Genomic DNA, 22,117 nt, shown 5'->3' on the forward strand with positions numbered 1-22,117 from the left:
CAAATGTATGTAATAATTTTTACTACATGTGCCTCAGATCTCTCTCTCTCCCTCTCTCTCTCTCTCTCTCATGCTTTTAATCTTGGCAAAGCATCACAGAGCAACATCATTTTGTGCATATCTCTATAGTAAAAGAAATCAACAATGCTTTAAATTTCAAAATGAGCATGTATTATCGTGCAATCCCTCATTTTTTCATTGTGCAACTAAAATCCAAAGCTTTGTAAAATTGTTTATGGAATTTTATACATACTAAACATAATATTGTTTTTAAAACCTGTCATTAATAAGGAAAGAGAAAAAAATCCTCGCTAAATTTATTTGCAAAAAAAAAACTTAGTAGAATTCATTTAATAAAAAATGGTATAGCAGAAAATTATATGTTGAGGCTGTTCGGATGAAATACTGTAGGTCGTTTTAATTCCACCGTGTTAAAATTTCATGATTTTTACTAAAGTATCAATTGCTATGGTTTTAATTTCAAGCTGCTTAAAAATTCAATTGATCAGAATAGAAGCATTTAAATTTCATAATATTTGGTTAAAGTGTTCAAACTTAAATGCTTCTTAGGAAAATCAAAAAATAGGGGGAGGGTATACATGTAAGGGTATTTCTAAGTGATGTGATGCTTTTGTCATGATAATATCATGTATATGTATGTAGTTTTGAATAAGGTTTCTTATTTAGGGAGGTTGAACAACAGTTGACCTCTAAAAGATGAGGTAACGATGCTTTATTTATGGAGAGCCTTATGAATCTGTGTTAAATTGAGGAAAGTGGAAATGCTGGGTTCACTTAAATGGCCATATTTTTCTTAATCCTTAATGGAATTGGCAAAATGAGGTATACTTTTTCTCAGAATAGCATAAGTTTAAGACATTAGATGACTTTTCAGAGAATGTTAGTGTAAGTTTCAAGACTACATGGTATTTCAGATTTCTCATTTAACTGTAATTTTGAGTGGATTTTGTACCAAAAGTTGTCTATTTTGGGAAAATGGATGATTTTGTTGGTTATATATGTCATTACATGATTTATTAGCTATAATGACGATCAATTGATCAAAACTCTTTTACAGTATTAATTCTTATCTCGGTAATTAACTTAAGCCTATTAATTGTCATCATGATAGGAAATACCTATACTTTCTAAGCCAATTTACTCTAGTGGTGGTCATTCTACACATTGATTTACCGGTACTTCCCTTGTATATTATAGCTAAATCATAAATTTGCAGCAATTTTGCTGTCTGATTTCATGAAATAACATTAAGCAACCTGACTTATATAACTCAATTTTTTTAAAACAGCATATTTTTCTTTCAAATAAAATTCACATGTAGACAAATGCAGTTATCAACTTGAGTAAAAAAACTCAAGTTTCTGCTCCTTCCTATCCAAAAGTGATATTTTAGGTATAATTACAGAATTCAAAAAGCCACCCCCTCTTTCCAATTGTCTCCATTACCATTACATGTTGGATATGTAAATGTACATTTGACCTTGAAATAACATCTGCTATAATAATTACTCTCGAAATGATCAAGAAACAAAATATTTTTACCCTTTTATTGTATATATGCATCAAAAATGTAGGAAAACATGTAAAATTTGAACATTTATCATGGAATTCTCATCCTTCCCCAGGTACCCGGTTGTGTTTGAGTTTCATTTTAATTAAGAGCAGACATCACACTTGTAGGTCTCACTATTTTAGCAAAGTTAAAAGGAGACTAGAAACCAGAATAAATAAGATATTCACTAAATATGACTATAAGCTTACTGTTTCATGAAAACAAGAAATCACATGTATGGCTGCATGTCTTTTTGTGAAAAAAAATGTTACATTTCATCCATTTATCAAGAAAAGATCAATTTTCAATATCAGTGATGGTTGTTTTCAAATATGTGTGAGAAATGACTCAAGAGAATTGCCACAAGTTTCATAATATTAGGTTAAGGTGTTCAAACTAATGCTTCTTAGGAAAATCAAAAAATAGGGGGAGGGTATACATGTAAGGGTATTTCTAAGTGATGTGATGCTTTTGTCATGATAATATCATGTATATGTATGTAGTTTTGAATAAGGTTTCTTATTTAGGGAGGTTGAACAACAGTTGACCTCTAAAGATGCTTTATTTATGGAGAGCCCTATGAATCTGTGTTAAATAGAGGAAAGTGGAAATGCTGGGTTCACTTAAATGGCCATATTTTTCTTAATCCTTAATGGAATTGGCAAAATGAGGTATACTTTTTCTCAGAATAGCATAAGCTTTGTAGGTTTAAGACAAGATGACTTTTCAGAGAATGTTAGTGTAAGTGAAAGGTAGCAAGGGACAGTTTCGGATAAAGTTCCCGTCAATATTTTTGTAAAATTGAGAGTTGCTGTTCTTGAAGGCTTATGAGTGTTGCTAAAATTCATGAAATGATTTTTAATGATTTAGAATTAGTTAGAGGGATGTCTATTGTTGAAATTGATATGCAATATGTAGGCCCCATATGTTAGGTACATGAGATTCAGAAGTAAAATGCGAAACCTGCGGCTATGACTGTTGTGTTGACTTTAGACATTGAAAATGAAAGTTACAGACGGTAGGGTAAATAACACGAAAAGTAGGTGGATGGGACATTATAAACTATACACCGGCAAGTTTCTGACATGTGATGGTGCAACATGCACATCGTACAGAAGGTCAACCCTTTGCAGGGAATTGGCTGGGGGAGGTCTTAAAAGCTGAAAAATTAGCAAAATATGATAGGGTCAAAATCTCATAAAAACCAGTATGTAGAAAATTTTACAGGTTTTGACTAGTAATTTTCTTCAGAAATTGGTCATTGGCCTTATAAAGAGTGAATTAAAGGTATTTGTGCTGAATGGGAACTGAGGAAATTCTAGTTACAGGGTTCTGAAGACACACGTCCCCACGCTACAATGAAATGTATCAAAAAAACTGTCCTGTGCCATCTAATGTCACGTATCGGGATATGTCATACTAATTACACTGCATGGTCAGTGTATTTTTTTTCAGAAATACTATGCATATGTTAATGTAAACACAGCTATTATTAGTACTGGTACATGTATTAACACAGCTTATTTATTTTTTTAATTTCAGATATTGGTGGCCACATGGTTTTTACCTGTTGATTCTTTTCAGCTCTTGAGGTTAACCTGTCACCTCTACCCACATGCATATTCCTTAATGTGTTCTACAGACTATTTACCAGTAATTCAAATTAAATCGGATAATTCATGAACAGTTACTGTAATGGAACTTTAAGAAAGCATCATGCCTTGTTGTGGTTTGTGTTTGATAAGAAATTATAACAAACAAAATTATGGCTGTTTAAAGTAATTTACAATTGTTAGCTGTGAAAATTTGTTTTTCAATAAAAGTATGCAATTATGTTTCCTTTATTTTGTTTTTAGCTCACCTGAGCCAAGGCTCAAGTGAGCTTTTCTGATCACACTTTTCATATTTTCATCTTCTTCTCAAGAACCACTGGGCAGATTTCAACCACATTTGGCACTAAGCACCACTAGGTGAAGGGGATTCAAGTTTGTTCAAATGAAGGGCCACACCCTCTTCAAAGGAGAGATAATTGAGAATTATTGAAAATTTGTTGGTATTTTTCAAAAATCTTCTTCTCAAAAACTATTCGGCCTGAAAAGATTAAACTTGTGTGGAGGCATCCTCATGTGGTGTAGATTCAAGTTTTTTCAAATCATGGCCCCCGGGGGTAGGGAGGGGCCACAAGAGGGGGATCAAGTTTTACATAGGAATATATAGAGAAAATCTTTGAAAATCTTCTTCTCAAAAACTATTAGACCAGAAAAGCTCAAATTAAAGTGGAAGCATCCTCAGGTAGTGTAGATTCAAGTTTGTTCAAATCATAGTCCCAGGTGGTATGGTGGGGCCACAATGGGGGAATGGATTTTTACATAGAAATATATAGAGAAAATCTTTAAAAATCTTTTTCTCAGAAACTAATCAGCCAGAAAAGCTGAAACTTATGTGGAAGCATCCTCAGGTAGTGTAGATACAAAGTTGTGAAAATCATGACCCCAGGGATAGGTTTGGGCCACAATGGGTGGGGGGTTTAACATAGGAATATATAGAGTAAATATTTTAAAATCTTCTTCTAAGAAACTAATCAGACAGATGATTCTTTATAATTGTTAAGACTTTGGCCCCAGGACAGTTCTTTGGTCTCACAAGAAGGTTCAGAGTTTGATGTAGGTTTATATCCCATAGATAAACTTTTGTTAAGGATCTTTTTGAGAACTGCAATACTCAACATGCGATATGACTATAAAATCATCCTTTTAGAAAAGGAACTAATGATTATAAACATAAGAATATTTAGGGGGGGGGGGGGGAATGGATTTTATTTATACAGGATCTACATGTATTATTGTACATTGTCCAGATAGTTTGCATTGTGACTCCATTTAGCTGATTTTATCATACCTATTGTTCCTCAGGTGAGCGATGTGGCCCATTTGCCTCTTGTTTTAGTTTTTCATTGTTTTTCAATATTAAACATATGTAACCTACGGTATATTTCATGATGAGTACAAAACTAAAATCCGTTTTTAAATCGGACGATGCATAACAGATATCGGGGTTTAAAAATTGATTTTTCGGAAATTTTGATTCTGCGTTTTTGTTTCAAAAATAGCGTAAAGTTCAAACTCGTACCAAAAATAATTCGATTTTTGTTAAGTACTTTGACACCTTCGGAATTATTTGTTTGTTAAGTCGTTCTTAGAATCGTAAAGGTTTTTGTTAATTCGTACATAGTATCATTCGTATTTTTTTTAATCTTTTACTTTAAGTTGCTCTTGTTATTGATTTAAACACTCTGCTTCTTGCAGGAACATCAAGCTTTACTCTTGACATTAACGGAAGACCCACTCGTTGCTTTGCAACGAGCTTTGCTCTAGTTATTATTATTTTTTTCCACGAATTTTGTGCACGCGATTTCTCGAAAACTATTCGGCCGATTTCGACCATTTTTTCTCAGATGATTGCCAGTGGTCATAATTCTAGAAGTTTTTTGAAATTTTGAAATCGGCACTTCCGGTTCCGATTTACGGCCGATTTTGTAAGTTTTTACGACCCATTTTGTGCAGACATAAACTCAGAGACTATCAGAGATAGGAATATGAAATTTTCAGGATAGGTAGACTATAGGTTGAAGTTGTGCACAATGTAGTTTTTTTGCGCTAGTGGCGCCATTTCTATGAGCTCGCCTAGGCTCGAAAATTGGGTACGAATTTCGAAACAAATTTTTCATACGTTTTGATCTGTATCTTTTTATTAGTAGATATTTTGTTAAAACATATATAACAAAAGTGGTAGATAATCAAAAGTTCTTTTCAACAAAATCAAGAAATAGGGGCTGGCCCCTTAAATTAGGGGCCAAGACAGTCATAAACTCTATTACGAATAACTTAAAAACGATAAAGATTTTGTAATGCATTATAGAAGCAAAGTTGTTGATCGTACCAATATCTATTTGAAAAAATTATTGCCACGCCCTTTTATTACGTTATTAGGGATTTTTAGGGGCCAAAGTTCTTAAACTTTGACGAAAGATAACTAGAGAAGTATACATATTTTGCTAGACATCATAGAAGAGAAAATGTTTGAATAAATGATTTAAATTGATTCCACTTATCAAAACACGATTTTCTGTCCCCATTAAGGATCTAGAGGGCTGGCCCCTAAAATATTCAATCATTTGTATCTCAAAAGTGATCAACAATTTTAGATGGGTGTAAGAACAAAAAATATTTGTATTCTTAAGACCTTTTCACACAAATCAAGAAAAAGGGGCTGGCCCCTTTTTTTAGGGGCCAAGGCCTTCGTAAAGTCTATTACAAGTAACTTAAAAACGATTAAGATTTTGTAATGCATTATAGAAGCAAAGTTGTTGATCGTACAAATATCTATTAGAAAAAATCGTTGCCACACCCATTAATTACGTAATTAGGGATTTTTAAGGGCCAAAGTACTTAAACTTTGACGAAAAATAACTAGAGAAGTATACATATTTTGTTAGACATCATAGAAGAGAAAATGTTTGAATAAATGATTTAAATTGATTCCACTTATCAAAACACGAATTTCTGTCCCCATTAAGGATCTAGAGGGCTGGCCCCTAAAATATTCAATCATTTGTATCTCAAAAGTGATCAACAATTTTAGATGGATGTAAGAACAAAAAATGTTAGTATTCATGAGACCTTTCGTATAAAATCAAGAAAAAGGGGCTGGCCCCTTAAATTAGGGGCCATTAGACTCCTAAACTCTATTACTCATACCTTAAAAACGATTAAGATTTTGTAATGCATTATAGAAGCAAAGTTGTTGATCGTACCAATATCTATTAGGAAAAATCATTGCAACGCCCATTTATTACGTAATTAGGGATTTTTAGGGGCCAAAGTACTTAAACTTTGACGAAAAATAACTAAAGAAGTATACATATTTTGTTAAACATCATAGAAGAGAAAATGTTTGAATCTATAATTTAAATCGATTCCACTTATCAAAACACGAATTTCTGTCCCCATTAAGGATCTAGAGTGCTGGCCCCTGAAATATTCATACATTTGTATCTCAAAAATGATCAACAATTTTAGATGGGTGTAAGAACAAAAATTGTTAGTATTCTTAAGACCTTTTCAAAGAAATCAAGCAAAAAGGGGCTGGCCCCTTTATTTGGGGGGGGGGGGGGGGGGCAAGAAACTCTTAAAGTCTATTACAAATTACATAAACACGATTAAGATTTCGTAATGCATTATAAAAGCAAAGTTGTTAAATGTAGCAATATCTATCTGGAAGACTCATTGCACCACCCATTTATTACGTAATTAGGGATTTGTACACATTATCTGAAAGTGTGTGTTTGTTGGGGGGGGGGGTATTCTGAAATTATATCGAATATTCATGGTATGATTTAAAACAGAAATCGCAAGGAAGACCTACTCGTTACTCGTAACGAGATCGTATCTAGTTTATACACTATCCATCGGAATGAGAGCTCAGTTTAGATAGTGTCACATTTCACAAAAAAGTTACAATAGGATCAGACAAAATGCAAATTTTGGGTAAGCCTATATACTTCTCTAAAACAGACCTAAAACTAAGTCATTGTTATGTTGGAGAAAGGAACAAAGAGTACATGTTTAGCAGAAAAAGTCAGAGAGAGACAGAGAGAGAGAGAGAGAGAGAGAGAGAGGGTGAACATACATCTGTTTGATAGAGAAATAGACACAGAAAATTGGCATATATGTGGGTAGGACTGGGAGAAATGTCTGAAAATACTAAATATCTAAGAGATAGAGAGAGAGGGAGTGAGAGAGATTAATGAAGAATGTCAGAGAAAGTGAGACAAAGAGAGAAAAAGTACATGTTGATCAGAAAACTGAAAGAGAGATAGAAAGAGAAACAAACAGAAAGTACATATTATGGAGAGAGAGATAGAGAGAGAGAGAGAGAGAGGGGGGGGGGTATGTACATACGTCTCATTGAGAGGGAAATAATACCCCAAAGGCGGGGAATACATGTTGGAAAGACTGGAATAAAGAGCACTTCTATTTCCTTAACAGAGAATGTCTGAAAATAGTAAACATTTGAGAGAGAGAGAGAGATAATGTATAATGAAGAATAACAGAGATAGAGAGAGCAAGAGTACATGTTCGCTAGAAAAGTGAATGAAAGAGAGAGGGAGAAAGTACATATTTTGGAGAGAGAGTCAGAGAGTAGGAGAAAAAGAGCAAGAGTACATGTTAAACAAATGATAGAGAGAGAGAGAGAGAGAGAGAGAGAGAGAGAGAGAGAGAGAGAGAGAGAGAGAGGGTGAACATGCATCTGAATGATAGAGAAATTCAAATAGACACAGAAAGCTGGCATATATGTGGGTTGGACTGGGAGAAAGAGATGTGTATTTCCTTGAGAATGTCTGAAAATACTAAATATCTAAGAGAGAGAGAGAGAGAGAGAAAGAGAGATAGCTTAATGAAGAATGTCAGAGATGGTGAGACAAAGAGAGCAATATACATGTTGTTCAGGAAAGGGAATTAGAGAAAAAAGAGAGAAAGAGAAAGTACATATTTTGGAGAGAGAGATAGTGGTAGAGTGAGAGAAAGAGCAAGAGTACATGTTAAACAGTGAATGTTACAGAGAGAGAGAGAGAGAGAGAGAGAGAGAGAGAGAGAGAGATTGTTTAATGAAGAATGTCAGAGATAGTGAGACAAAGAGAGCAAGAGTACGTGTTTCTCAGGAACCTTGGAGAAATAGAGACAGAAAGAGAGAAAAAGAAAGTACATATTTTGTAAGAGAGAGAGAGAGTTTAAAAGTGAATGTTAGAGAGAGAGAGAGAGAGAGAGAGAGGTACATTTTTAAAAAGTGAGAGTACATGTTTCTCAGGAAATTGAATGAGAGAGATAGAGAAAGAAAGTACATATTTTGTAGAGAGAGAGAAAGATAAAGTTAAAAAGTGAATGTTAGAGAGAGAGAGAGAGAGAGAGTACATTTTTAAAAAGTGAGAGTACATGTTTCTCAGGAAATTGAATGAGAGAGATAGAGAAAGAAAGTACATATTTTGTAGAGAGAGAGAAAGAGAAAGTTAAAAAGTGAATGTTAGAGAGAGAGAGAGAGAGAGAGAGAGAGAGTACATTTTTAAAAAGTGAGAGTACATGTTTCTCAGGAAATTGAATGAGAGAGATAGAAAAAGAAAGTACATATTTTGGAGAGAGAGAGAGAGAGAGGGAGAGAGAGGGAGAGAGAGTTAGTGAGCGCATTCTTAGCAGTGAATGTATGATACAGATAGAGCAAAAAGAAAGAGGGAGAAAGTCACCAGTGTTTAGCAGAAAATGTCAAAAAGAAGTTTTTAACAAAAAAATTATCTACTGGTCGAGTGTTTTTATTATCTGATGATAATAGACTATAATTTATCTATGAATGAAAATATATTATTATTTTAAAATAAGGTCTTGTTTAAATTGATATATTCCCTACACACAAAATGATATTATATAATGATATTGTATAAATTTATTATATCATGAAATAGTTTTGAAAGAATGTGGTTGACATAATTCTAAAACACTTTATTCTTATTTAACAGGTTGTGAATCAAGAATATAGACATGGCCACAGCAAACTCCCTATATAGTACTCATAATTGTTCTAAGTGTCCGGGGGACACAGAGTACCATTGTGTATCGTGTCCATGTGATCTGTGTCCCCAGTGTAAAGAGAACCATGTAAAAGATCTCCAAACAATAGACCATGATGTTGTGTCACACCGTGATAAAATCAACTACATCCCAACACAAGTGATCTGTGTGAGACATCCTAGCCATGTTTATATAAAGTACTGTGAACCTTGTCAAGTTCCTGTGTGTGATTCTTGTTCAGAGGACCAATCGCACAGATTCAGAAGTTTTCTCTATGGCCAAGGACAGCATGAAATACTGGATATACAAACCGCTTATAAAACAAAGCGACAACAACACAGAGGAACCATTCACACCATCAGAAGTGAGGCTCTCTTTTACAGACCTGTTCTCCTGCCACGAATAAAAGCTGATTTCAAAACCTGTCACACAGAATTCTCCCTCTATCAATCAGAGATGTTAACAAAAGCCTCGAAACTGAAAAATCTCATAAACAAAGTGAGAAAAGATTTCATGTACAATGTGTTTTGTGACTTTGATTTCAAACACAGATGTTTAAAACAGACGATAGAAATGAGCAGACATATTGTCAGCCTTCAGGAATATGAACTCAGATATGTACAGCCAGAATTCACATTCAGTGCACTACAATTCCTCTCATTCACAAAGACAGCCCTCCCCCAGATAAATCTTACACTCCACACCAGCCAGCTCTCCATGACTGAGTCACTCAACAAGGAGGATGTGATGGAGTCACTGAGTGCAATCCAAATCACAGAGAGAGGAAACCGACGCGTAGGAAACCAGTGTCTGCTGAAACTGACGTCTGGTGCTGAGTTCCATCAATCTCTCACAGTGACAGGTGTTGATTGTTGTTATCACATTTCCTGTGTGACATCAGACCGGGTCTGGGTCAGTAATTGGAACAAACTCATGTTGATAGACACAACAGGTGTCCCTCTACATCGTGTGGAGGATTCATGTCGTGGTTTATATGTTGGTAAAGGATTACACACAGTGAACAGTGAGAGTGAACTGATTTATATAGATGAGGATTATAACATCAACAAACTGTCAAAGGATATGAAAACAACCACCACATTTATAGAGAGAACAGACTCTACATGGGTACCATGGTGTGTGTACTGGTCCCCGTCCACTGGGGATCTACTGGTCGGGATGTATAACAATTATACAAAGACAGGCAAGGTAACCCGGTACAACCAGAGTGGACAACTCACACAAACCATACAGAACGACAACACAGGTATGGGACTGTATAGAGAACCTAACTATATAACAGAGAACAACAATGGGGATGTCGTGGTGTCTGACTCATACAGTGCTGTAGTGGTGACAGAGCGTGGAGGAAGACATCGTTTCTCCTACACAGGACCTCCATCAGGATCACGACTACGACCACATGGAATCTGTACTGACGCGCTGTCACACATCCTGGTGTGTGATGGTAGAACCAAAACAGTACAGATGTTGGACGGGGACGGTCAGTTCCTGTCACATCTACTGATAAGACCATCAGGGATATTCTCACCATACAGCCTGAGTTATGATGTCATCACTCACCGTCTCTGGGTCGGATCAGGAACACCGTACAACAACACGGTGGTTATATACAGGTATATCACCAGACAGGACGCTCTGACAGGTAAGTCTGAGTCATTATCATTGTAAATTATATAATATGTAGTTACAAGTCAGACATATATAGGATGTGATCTTTATCATTTGTCAATATAATGTAAGTACATATTTATTTATAAACAATCAACATCACATACTCAAATATAAATACAATACATGTCTGTTGAATAATTGATTCATCAGATATATGTATATATTTTTTAAGTAATGAATGAATGAACTGATTAATAAGAAAGATGTATATATGTTTATTATTAATTGATTATGATAATTGATACATTACAACAAACATTGCTGTACCAATCATTATACAAGATGTGATGTTTGTAATCAATCTGTTCCATCTGACTGTTTGTGTCTGATGTTTGTAGATCTGAATCCAGCCACTGCTGATGTGATGGAGTCACTGAGTGAAATCCCAACCCCAGGGACAGAAAAACCACAGCAAGGAAACCAGTGTCTGCTGAAACTGATGTCTCCCCCCGAGTTACTTCCCTCTCTCACACTGACAGGTGTTGGTGATTGTTATCACATTTTCTGTGTGACATCAGACCGGGTCTGGGTCAGTGATAGAGAAAACAATCTCATGTTGACAGACACAACAGGTGTCCCTCTACATCGTGTGGAGGATTCATTGAGTGGTTTATATGTATATAGAGGATTACACACAGTGAACAGTGAGAGTGAACTGATTTATATAGATAGGAATTATAACATCAACAAACTGTCAAAGGATATGAAAACAACCACCACATTTATAAAGAGAACAGACACTACATGGGTACCACAGTGTGTGTACTGGTCCCCGTCCACTGGGGATCTACTGGTCGGGATGTATAACTATGATACAGAGACAGGCAAGGTAACCCGGTACAACCAAAGTGGACAACTCACACAAACCATACAGAACGACAATACAGGTCTGGGACTGTATAGAAAACCTAACTATATAACAGAGAACAACAATGGGGATGTCTTGGTGTCTGACTATGGTGCTGTAGTGGTGACAGAGCGTGGAGGAAGACATCGTTTCTCCTACACAGGACATCCATCAGGATCAGTACTAGAGCCACGTGGAATCTGTACTGACCCGCTGTCACACATCCTGGTGTGTGATGATACAACCAAAACAGTACAGATGTTAGACAGGGACGGTCAGTTCCTGTCACATCTACTGATAAGACCATCAGGGATATTCACACCACGGAGCCTGAGTTATGATGTCAACACTCACCGTCTCTGGGTCGGATCACGGAACAACAACACGGTGGTTATATACAGGTATATCACCAGACAGGACGCTCTGACAGGTAAGTCTGAGTCATTATCATTCACATTAATTAGATATAGATAACTAAGACACACAGTCCGTGTTAATTATCAGTCAATAAGATACATGTAAGACATGTTTATCTGTGTGATTGTTTGTCAGTATAAACAGATCATTGTTACAGGGTTAGCTGTATCTATTTCATTAATTAGATGTACAGTCACATGTCATTGTATTTAGTTAATTAGAATAAAAGGTCATTGTAATTATTTTTGGGAACAGATGTACTTGTAATTAGTTATTTTGTATAAGTTAATTAAATTGGTTTAATTAATCATGTTAATTAGGTAAATATTAAAGCATGTGTCAATGTAATCAGTTTGACCTTTTAAGTTCTAGATGTAGCTCTATCATTACATAAACTGTATGATATTAATTAATTAACAGCTAATTAATGACTTATTGTAGATGAACACACAGCCCCTGTCCTGATGGGGACGCCTTATTCAGCTCAACACCAGCCGTAGAATGGAGATAGCTGGGATATTGACAGGTTGTAAATGTTTCTGTACAAATCTAGTCTGCTCTCAAAACCACACATGTTGTTTGTCACTTTGTTCAACATCTGCAGCTGACATTGAGCTGTGTATAATTAACATGGACTGTAATACTGACTCCTGTTTATTTCACACTTTGTGATCCTCCAAACATGGCTGTCTGTTGCTGAGTGTGGAATGTTATACACATTTTGCTTTGCTTAAAATGAATTATCATCAACATAAAATAAATATTTATATGAAGTCTATAAAAACTGAATGTAAAAAAAAATGAATGATTAAAATTTGTAATAGATCTTTATCAATTTGAACATTTATGGTTATCATACCCCCGCTCTGAAGGAGAGGGGGGTATACTGTTTTACCCTTGTGTGTCTGTCTGTCTGTCCGCCCTTTTGTACATCCGTCTGTCTGTCTGTAAGAAAAATTTCTGTCGCATTTTTCTCAACAACTGATCGTTGCCGGTGCTTAAAAATTTCAATACACAATTTGTTTAGGCATGCCATACGTTGGAATATATGTTTGTACCTGTTAAGTGACGACTTTTGTTTATTTTTTGCCTAAATTTTCAAACAAATTTTCGTAAAGAATTTTTCAGCAACTATTCATCGCATATGCTTGAAATTTTAACACATTCTTTGTTTAGGCATGCCATTCGCTGGGATCTTTTTTTGTACCAATTGGACGTCAACTTCCTGTTTAAGTCGACTTTGCTTATTTTGTATATTTACATCAGATCGGGGGTATTACTGGTGAGCATTGGCTCACAGATATCTGAGTAATATCATGTTGGTGTTGATCACTAACTACATCATTCATTAGTTTATTCTGTTTCTTGTAGATGGGCCAATTTTACCTGACCATGAGGGGAGAAAATAGAACACCTTCCTTGAAATCCTTACAGAGGAAGACAGAAAACAGACATTGGCTACGTAGACCACTCACTGCAATATGACGTCATTATCTTCAAGTACGCACTGACCCGAGTCACTCATGTCGCCTATTACAATTTGTCTTTATCTGTCATCGTGTGGTGTGTGTCATGCGTCTATCCTTTACAATTTTACATGTTGAACTTCTTCTTGAAAACTACACGGCCAATTGTTACCATATTTGATGTGAAACATTGCTACAATAAGAAGAATTTAGATTGAATATAACTGGATATTCCGCTGAGTGACCGATGTCTGGACTTGTTTTAAATAACGCGCCATTATTTGAACCTGTGTTCTGTGTACATGAACTATACAGTAATTACTTATTATTCTGTCTTATCATTTTATCTCACAGTATGTTATGTGTTTAAAATAGTAATTTGTCATTTTACATTGATATCAATTGTTTGAACCGAGTTTTCCAAAGGAGAAATCCAGTTATTGAAATGGTGAAAGGGGCACGCCGGCGGGCAGCTGCGAGAAGGGTACCCCTATTGTACTGCAAATCAATTGTACATATATAAGAGATGTGCATATAACTTGGTTTTTATTGTTGTTGTATATTTATATAAAAAAAAATATCAGCTGTTGAACTTGGTCAATTTTACGCAGAATATTGCATATAGGGTACCCCCATTGTACGGATAACTCTTCATAACTCTTCATACAGTTTTTAAGATAGGTACCGGTAGTTGTTGTCTTGTAGATCAATTGTACATATATCAGAGATGTGCATATAACTTGGATTTATATTTTGATTATTTATGTGTACAGAAACTCAACAGTAATTAGTTTTTATACTCCCTTACATGGCTTATCAATTATATCTTGGTATGAGTGTAGTAAATTCTCATCTGACAGTATGTATTTAATTCTTTTTGAATGCTTTTATAATACCCAGTAATTTAGTGATGGGAAAAAGATGTTACTTAAAATTGGGGCTTATATCTGAGGATTTTTTATTTTTCCTATTTGCAAAGAATACATTTTGTTTATTGATTAAACATCATATTCAAAGGGGAGTAACTCAAATTCGAGTTCTTCAATTACAAACTAATAAAGAGTTATTCCCCCTTTTGTAATATTTTTTAGATAGTTTCACCTAGAACTGGTTGTTGACCCCTGACATGTTTTTCTCTGAAAGTTAATTGAATATCAGTAAATATAATTACAAGATTTTAAAAAATGCCCTTAATAAGAATATTATTGGTGGATTTAGCACATTTCTTTATATTGATCATGTAAATAGAAAACTCGTGTTTATGTAAATAGTTTTTGAACAATATTGTAACTAAGTTAAAGTGTACTGATTTTATTCTTCAAAAATTTAATTTTTCTTTGCATTTGCCCTTACCATGAAATACGTAATTCTTATATACAAATGATTGTTGGTGAGTTGTAGCAAGCTGTAGATAGAACTCAATAAAAGTGGTATTCATTCATAGTTTTGTACTTTTTCTTAGTAAGACAGTACTGTAATATTTGGTACAAAAAAGAAGAATATGATACAGTAAATTTATGTACAAGAACAAGACAATTATTCATTGGGACGAACTAAATAACTGACAAACCAATCTCCTTTTGGAGTCACTATAGTTAGATGTTACTGGAGACTAGTCAACAACAAATTACAACATAACATTTTCATCCAAGTACTCAAAGTTGTTTCAAGAATTTCATTTTGACTGATAGGTTTAATTCTGTGTATTATTGTAAAAACTGTTATTTTGATAACATATCTGTTCTAAGCTGAAGATTAATCGATAGTTGTAACATGATCGCGCATGAAATAAAAAATGTTATATAAACTTTATTTATATCTGTCCTAAGCTGTCATTGTCAACCGACGCAACCGGGGTATCAATTTTAACAGTTACCATCCCAAAAAGGCACTATTTAATTTATTATACTGAATGTCTTAATTTAAAAAAATGCTGCTTTTATATAAGGAAAAAGGAATCATTCTTTGAGTATCATGAGGTAATGATTTTGGTCGGGGCGTGATCAAATCCAATAAAGCCCGAAGGGCTTTCTGATAGATTTGATCATGCCCCGACCGAAATTATCACCTCATAATATTCAAAGAATGATTTCTTATTACTTATATAATTTTGAGCCATCATGCGATTAAATATTTAAATCTTAAATAGCAAACCCCGCTGGCGCCTCGATTTGGCGTCATTTGTATTATGGGTTATATAGTACAAAATCGATACGTAGTGTTATTACAGGCAAAGACACTGGGAAATGTAAATATATAGAAATGAAGTGAATGCTACGGCGAACCGTACGCGCATAATTTACGCACATGTAACAATTCGTTGTGTTACCCGTTGCCTTTCATGTTAAATACTGAAATCTGATTAGTCAAGACGCAATTGATAATCCGTTCTTTTACCCTGAGCATTAGCAACAGACCTGACAACGGGTAACACAACGAATTGTTACATGCGTGTAAATTATACGCGTACGGTTCGACGTAGAATTCACGTCATTTCTACATAAAAGCAATTGAGTTTTCTTTTAAATGAAGATATTATATATAAAAAGTGCCAGTTTGGATAGAAACAGTTGAATTTGACACCCCTCGGAAACCATGTCAACCTCCGCTTAGTGACAGTTGACCATGATTTTCTTGGGGTGTCAATTTAAACTGTTACCCTTCCAAACAGGCACTATTTATATAATAACAGATATTATGTTAAACGGAATGAGGAACTTTTATGTTTAAACTGTTACCCTGCAATTGTGCAATAAAACCGCATATATATGTAACGTTACATAAAATAATGCACTTTAACCGCATATACCGTCACACGCAACAACACAATTTACGCATACACTTCTACACGCAATCACGTACTTTAACACATCTACCGGTACATACATGTACAATCAATCACTTAAACGCATAAACATACTTTAAAGCACATACCGTTACACACAATCAAACACTTTAACCGTATATACCGTTACACGCAATCGCACACTTGGCTCATAACCGTTTGTTGCAATAACACACTTTAACACATAAACCGTTACACGCAATCACACACTTTAAATACTTTAAATACATGCAATCACATACTGTTTCATACAATCACACACTTCAACACATACGTTTACACACGATCAAACAATTTAACTAAAATACTGATATTGGCAATCACTTTAACTCACATACTGTTTCACACAACTAAACACTTTACTGCATATACCATTACACGACATCAGGTACTTTACTTCATATACCATTACACTTTAACACATAAACTGCTGCACACAATCAGGTACTTTTAGGTATATACCGTTACACAAAATCACGCACTTTACTACATATACCATTACACGCATTCACACACTTTAACACATAAACTGCTGCACACAATCAGGTACTTTTAGGTATATACCGGTTACACAAAATCACGCACTTTACTACATATACCATTACACGCATTCACACACTTTAACACATAAACTGTTGCACACAATCAGGTACTTTTATGCATATACTGTTACACACAATCAAACACTTTAACACATATACAATTCTGTTACGCATTCTGTTACAAACAGTCACGCACTTAAACGCATATACAATTACACACATACGTGTAAGCGGTGCCAATCCAACACCTGCATTCCCCACCCTCCAAATGGACACTATCATTTGTACTCACTCAAATTAAAAACGAAAAACACCAGTGAACTCATTTTTGTTTTAGGATTGTTATTATCGGTTGCAATTTCTTCTATTTTTACTTTTCTTTACCTTGACTTGGCGCCTGCTAAATAAACACTAGATTTACACATCCAATTGAACACCTCTTAAACACACGTTCAAGTGAACATCTTTATACACACTTTCAATACAACTCCACAAATCCATATACACCCAATCAATTGAACACCCCATTAAAACGCGTCCAAAATCTCTATATCACATATATTCCAGAGTATTGCATTAAAATGAACTTTATTTATTTTACAACAATTGAAAAACAACTTATTTTAATATTTGTTGGCACGGATGTAAGCGCGAGCGGATAATTGACGTGGGAGGAAGCCGGAGTGCCCAGAGAAAACCCACGTGTCCAAGCGGGCGACCGCCATACCCTTTCACATCCAAACACTGTCGATCATGGGGATCGAACTCAGGTCGCAGCGGTGATAAGCAAGTGCATTGTCAACTGCGCTTCTTGGCCATGGAAAGTCAAATATTGCATTAACAACATTAAGAGCTGACGATATGTATGTGTACTCGTTCATGCCCCCTAATTACATGAACATTAGAAAATGTATTCGTTTTTCATTAGCAACATCTGTATGTAAACATTTGTCTCTTTTCACAAAGAATTTGATACATGATAGAATTCACTTTCATTTACTATATTATGTAACGTTTTAAAAACATTTGCAAATTAATATCTCAATTTAAATATCAATGATAAATTAAACAAATGTATCAATCTAATATGGAAAAATAAAGAAAATGAATAGAACATTGATGGCCATTCCGTATATCTGTAAAGCCCCTACAAATTAAACCTTCAAAATTAAAGCCCCTTTCACAGTTGGCGCACGAGCTGTAGCGACAAAATATTCAAGCGACCGAAAAAATAGATATAGTTAGCAAACTGTTGCCAAACTAATCGCATATGAAAAAGTACTCTATGAAATTCGAACGATTCGGAGCTACCGTTGTGCGATATAAATGCATTGAATCTTGCGATATATCTTGCGTCTATATGCAAGTGTTGTACAATGAAAGCGAGTGTTGTAAGATAATGCAAAAGGATCGCATGAAAAACCAAATGATCAGATTGAACGTGCGGCAATGCCATAGGGCAACCGACGCTCGTCCGATCATGCGTATCATCATACGAATTCAGAGGGGATATATACTGTATACCGCCAATTTCCGATACCCGTCAGTAGGGATAGTTGAATGCAAGACAAGATACCGCCCGAAAAGATTAGAAAAGCAACAGCCAAAATCAAGGTTAATTGTGTCCTTAAACTATATAAGGGGAACTATTCGCCTCAGTTTTATTTTCCCTCATTTTGCTCTTTTTGTCAGTAAGCGGATTAAAACTTGGCAAATTCTAATGTCTCATATCATCTCTATTTTACAACAACATTGTTGGGGCGAATGCAAGGCAAGACAAACCCGTAGATAGAAGCGAAAATATCACGGGGCGAAAATAACACTGTATCTTGTACGTACTAGTGGCAAAGCATGTAAACTAAAACCAAAAATCTTGCATTGATAGTAAAACGTTGCAAGATTACATATTCACGTTGAGCAACAGTCTCATGGTAGTTCTTATGAGAGTTCTTTTAATTGACAAAGTTAAACCAACTTTTAATTATTAAAAAAAAAACACATTTACACCCGTGTCCGGTATTTCAATGATTGTAAAGGTTTGACACGTAGTCAAAGTCAAGAACTGTCTGCCTCGTCTATATCACATCAGAGAAAACAAACTGAATTTTATAGATGGTGTGAACTACCTACTGCAGGATTGTATATGTGTCAATTTCAGTCTAAGAAAGATGTTTATGAAGTGTAATGTCAAAGAAAATCTCTATTGTAGTAAGTTTTAAACATTGCTTCATTCTACCCACTTAGTTTACAAATTTGAGTATAATTTTTTCTATTACTCATACATATACAGGCTTAAACACGTACATCCCAGGCACGTAGCATCCATTTTCTCTCAACAAACATTTAATTTGGATTACATATGAATCAACATGCACATGGAGTCCCCTCCTCTTTTTGGGAGCACGTAAGGAATAAAAGTAAATTGAGAGAAATTAACAATGAAAATGTGCTATAAATTGATAAATACGCCCCCTCCCATATATAGCAATAGATATAATTTTCACGATTTTGAAAATTTGCATTATTCTCCATATTGTCAAGATTTTTTATATAAGGTCCTCCCCCCCCCCCTTTTCAAACATGATGCAAGCCAAAAAAATCAATTTCAAATTGTTGGATCAAAATTGATGTCTATATATATTTAAAAAATTCCTCTAATGAAATGTGTGTGTCATTAAAACAAACCTGAAGTGCAATGATTTTGCTTTTGTTTCTTATAGTACCATCAATACAAATAAGTGTCAATAATACAATGTAACATTAAATTAAAAAATTAGACACATGCATCGTAAAAATTCTTCATATCAAATCAAATCCGGTTCAACCCCCCCCCCCCCCCCCCCCCGGGTCTTCGACTAAATAATTCGCCGCCCCAATACGAAGTACCTTCCAAAGCTCTCTCTCTCTCTCTCTCTCTCTCTCTCTCTCTCTCTCTCTCTCTCTCTCATGTACAAATACTTTATATGTTTTGTACTTCTAAATGTAGCATGCGGTAATATTGCCAGTGTTTAAAACCGTGTATTAATTTTCAATTTTTACTGATCATTGATTGTCTTGTCTCTGATTCAAAGTCCATGATAAAAAGTACTGTGTGTGATATACGATGTATTGTCTCCTTTGTGTATAAGTACAGAACACATTCTTTTGTTTGTCTGGGATCAAGAAAAACCTCGGACAAGGCTCAGACTATACACGCGACAGAGTGACCGCGGCGAGGTGTGAATATTGGCCACCTATGTAACGTTATATGTCTTGTAGTATCAAAATAAACAGCTGCAAACGGCGGGGAATTACGGTTCACCGGAATTACACCGTAAAACAAAGGAGTTTTAGATTTCATGTTAATATAAAAAGTGATTTCGCCCGGGTCTACATTGAAATCAAATCATAGTAAAGGATATGAATTTTGAACAAGGACCACATTTATAAAGTGATCGCTCAAAATCGGAAATTAGGAAATGTGTATTGTAATAGCGATCAACATTAGCATGATCAGTTTATTCCATATTTTATTCGGGTTTGTAAATGAAGTTCTATTTCGTTTTCCCTACGAGAGAGAGAGAGAGAGAGAGAGAGAGAGAGAGAGAGAGAGAGTACATTGAGTTATTTTTAAAACCTTACGCCATTTTACTGTCTAAGCATTAGAATAGTTTACCGATCTATTTTTTTCCCATACTGTACAAGAATATGCGATATGATATATTATAGCATTGAATGATTTATTTTTGACGTCGTCGTGTCAATAACTGCCGTCAGGTGAGCAGACAAATTGAATAACGCGCGTTAGCGCGTTATGATAATTTGTCTGCTCACCTGACGGCAGTTATTGACACGACGACGTCAAAAATATATCATTTAATGCTTATATTTACATTCCCTTACTGAAGAAATCAATTGTTTACTTAAATAAATCGATTTAAAGTGCAGATCACGGAGGGAGTGAATAAGTAACAGCAAGAACAGCTGTTTTGTAAAACCGGTTTAAACTGGTTTTCACATAGACTGTTGAGATGAGATCGACGAGCATGAAAATATAATCCATGATAAATAACTCTTGAAATGTTGCTTTTAACAATAAAGTCAACTTTTTGTTGAATAATTATAAAACATGGTGTTTTGACAACATTCATGAAATGCATTTTTTAACCGATAACATTGAAATCACTGTTTGAGAACTACTTATGTTAATTACTCGTAAATTCATACGCAGTGAATAGGTGTTGCATTTAGAGGCATTTAAACATCACGGAATTTAATGGAAAAACACAGTAGAATGTAAATATAACAAAATACATCTACACTGTCTTGTTTCAAATTAGAAATACCGGTAATTGAACCTCTGAATGCTCTTTAGTCAATTATGTTCTGATAGGGCGACTAAAATGATTAATTAAATTAATAAAAATGAACATGATTTTTTATTTTAAAAACATTACATTTTACGGCCGACTACTATTTCATTTCGGAAGAATACTTTAAATGTAAGCGGCTTTTTTTTAATTTTTGAATGAACTGTGAAAAAACTAACACTTTCAAATGGGCATCACTTTTACACACGTTCAACTGAACACCATTCATTTACAGTGTAATTAAAATGCTTCTGACCATTATAATAATAAGGATTATCCATTCAGATTTTCGAGTTAGACTAGGAATCGTGTACCGACTTAACCATATTCAATGCATGTGAATATAATGCAAAGTTTCCAATTAACTTTGGGTAAATTACAAAATAAATTTACACTTCCAAATGAGCACCTCTTTTACACACGTTCAACTGATCACTTCACACACAGTCCTCAGGTACACGCTCACAACTGAACACCTCAACATCAAACCTATTCATCATCAATGAAATCATTGACACAAATTATATAGCTAAATAATCCACTGCTTTAAGCTCCAAACAAACTCATAAGATGCCCGAAAATATTCGTTTTATATGCAAACACATGTAACCATGTGAACAGATAAATATCGCTGCCGCATTACATATATTACATATGAGAATGCGTCAATATTCTCTCCAATAAATCATTGACAATTTTTTTTTTTGCCACACTTGCTTTTTATTTGATAATCTATGTATCATCCAATATTGAACATCTTTAAA

The 22,117-nt window shown here is 34.8% G+C and overlaps 1 protein-coding gene across 1 annotated transcript in view; it reads left to right on the forward strand.

Annotated features, from left to right (window-relative positions):
* LOC128172016 (uncharacterized) overlaps positions 1-22,117 on the forward strand; it is a 184,325-nt gene that overhangs the window by 26,394 nt on the left and 135,814 nt on the right. The window contains exons 7-10 of the mRNA XM_052837785.1: positions 9,141-10,858; positions 11,226-12,164; positions 12,593-12,677; positions 13,523-14,298. Coding sequence (XP_052693745.1) covers positions 9,163-10,858; positions 11,226-12,164; positions 12,593-12,651 — 2,694 coding nt within the window. The 5' untranslated portion in view covers positions 9,141-9,162 and the 3' untranslated portion in view covers positions 12,652-12,677; positions 13,523-14,298. The remainder of the gene's footprint in view (positions 1-9,140; positions 10,859-11,225; positions 12,165-12,592; positions 12,678-13,522; positions 14,299-22,117) is intronic.

The sequence above is a fragment of the Crassostrea angulata genome, chromosome 2, assembly GCF_025612915.1.
Source record: "Crassostrea angulata isolate pt1a10 chromosome 2, ASM2561291v2, whole genome shotgun sequence".
Taxonomy (NCBI): Eukaryota; Metazoa; Mollusca; class Bivalvia; order Ostreida; family Ostreidae; genus Magallana; species Magallana angulata.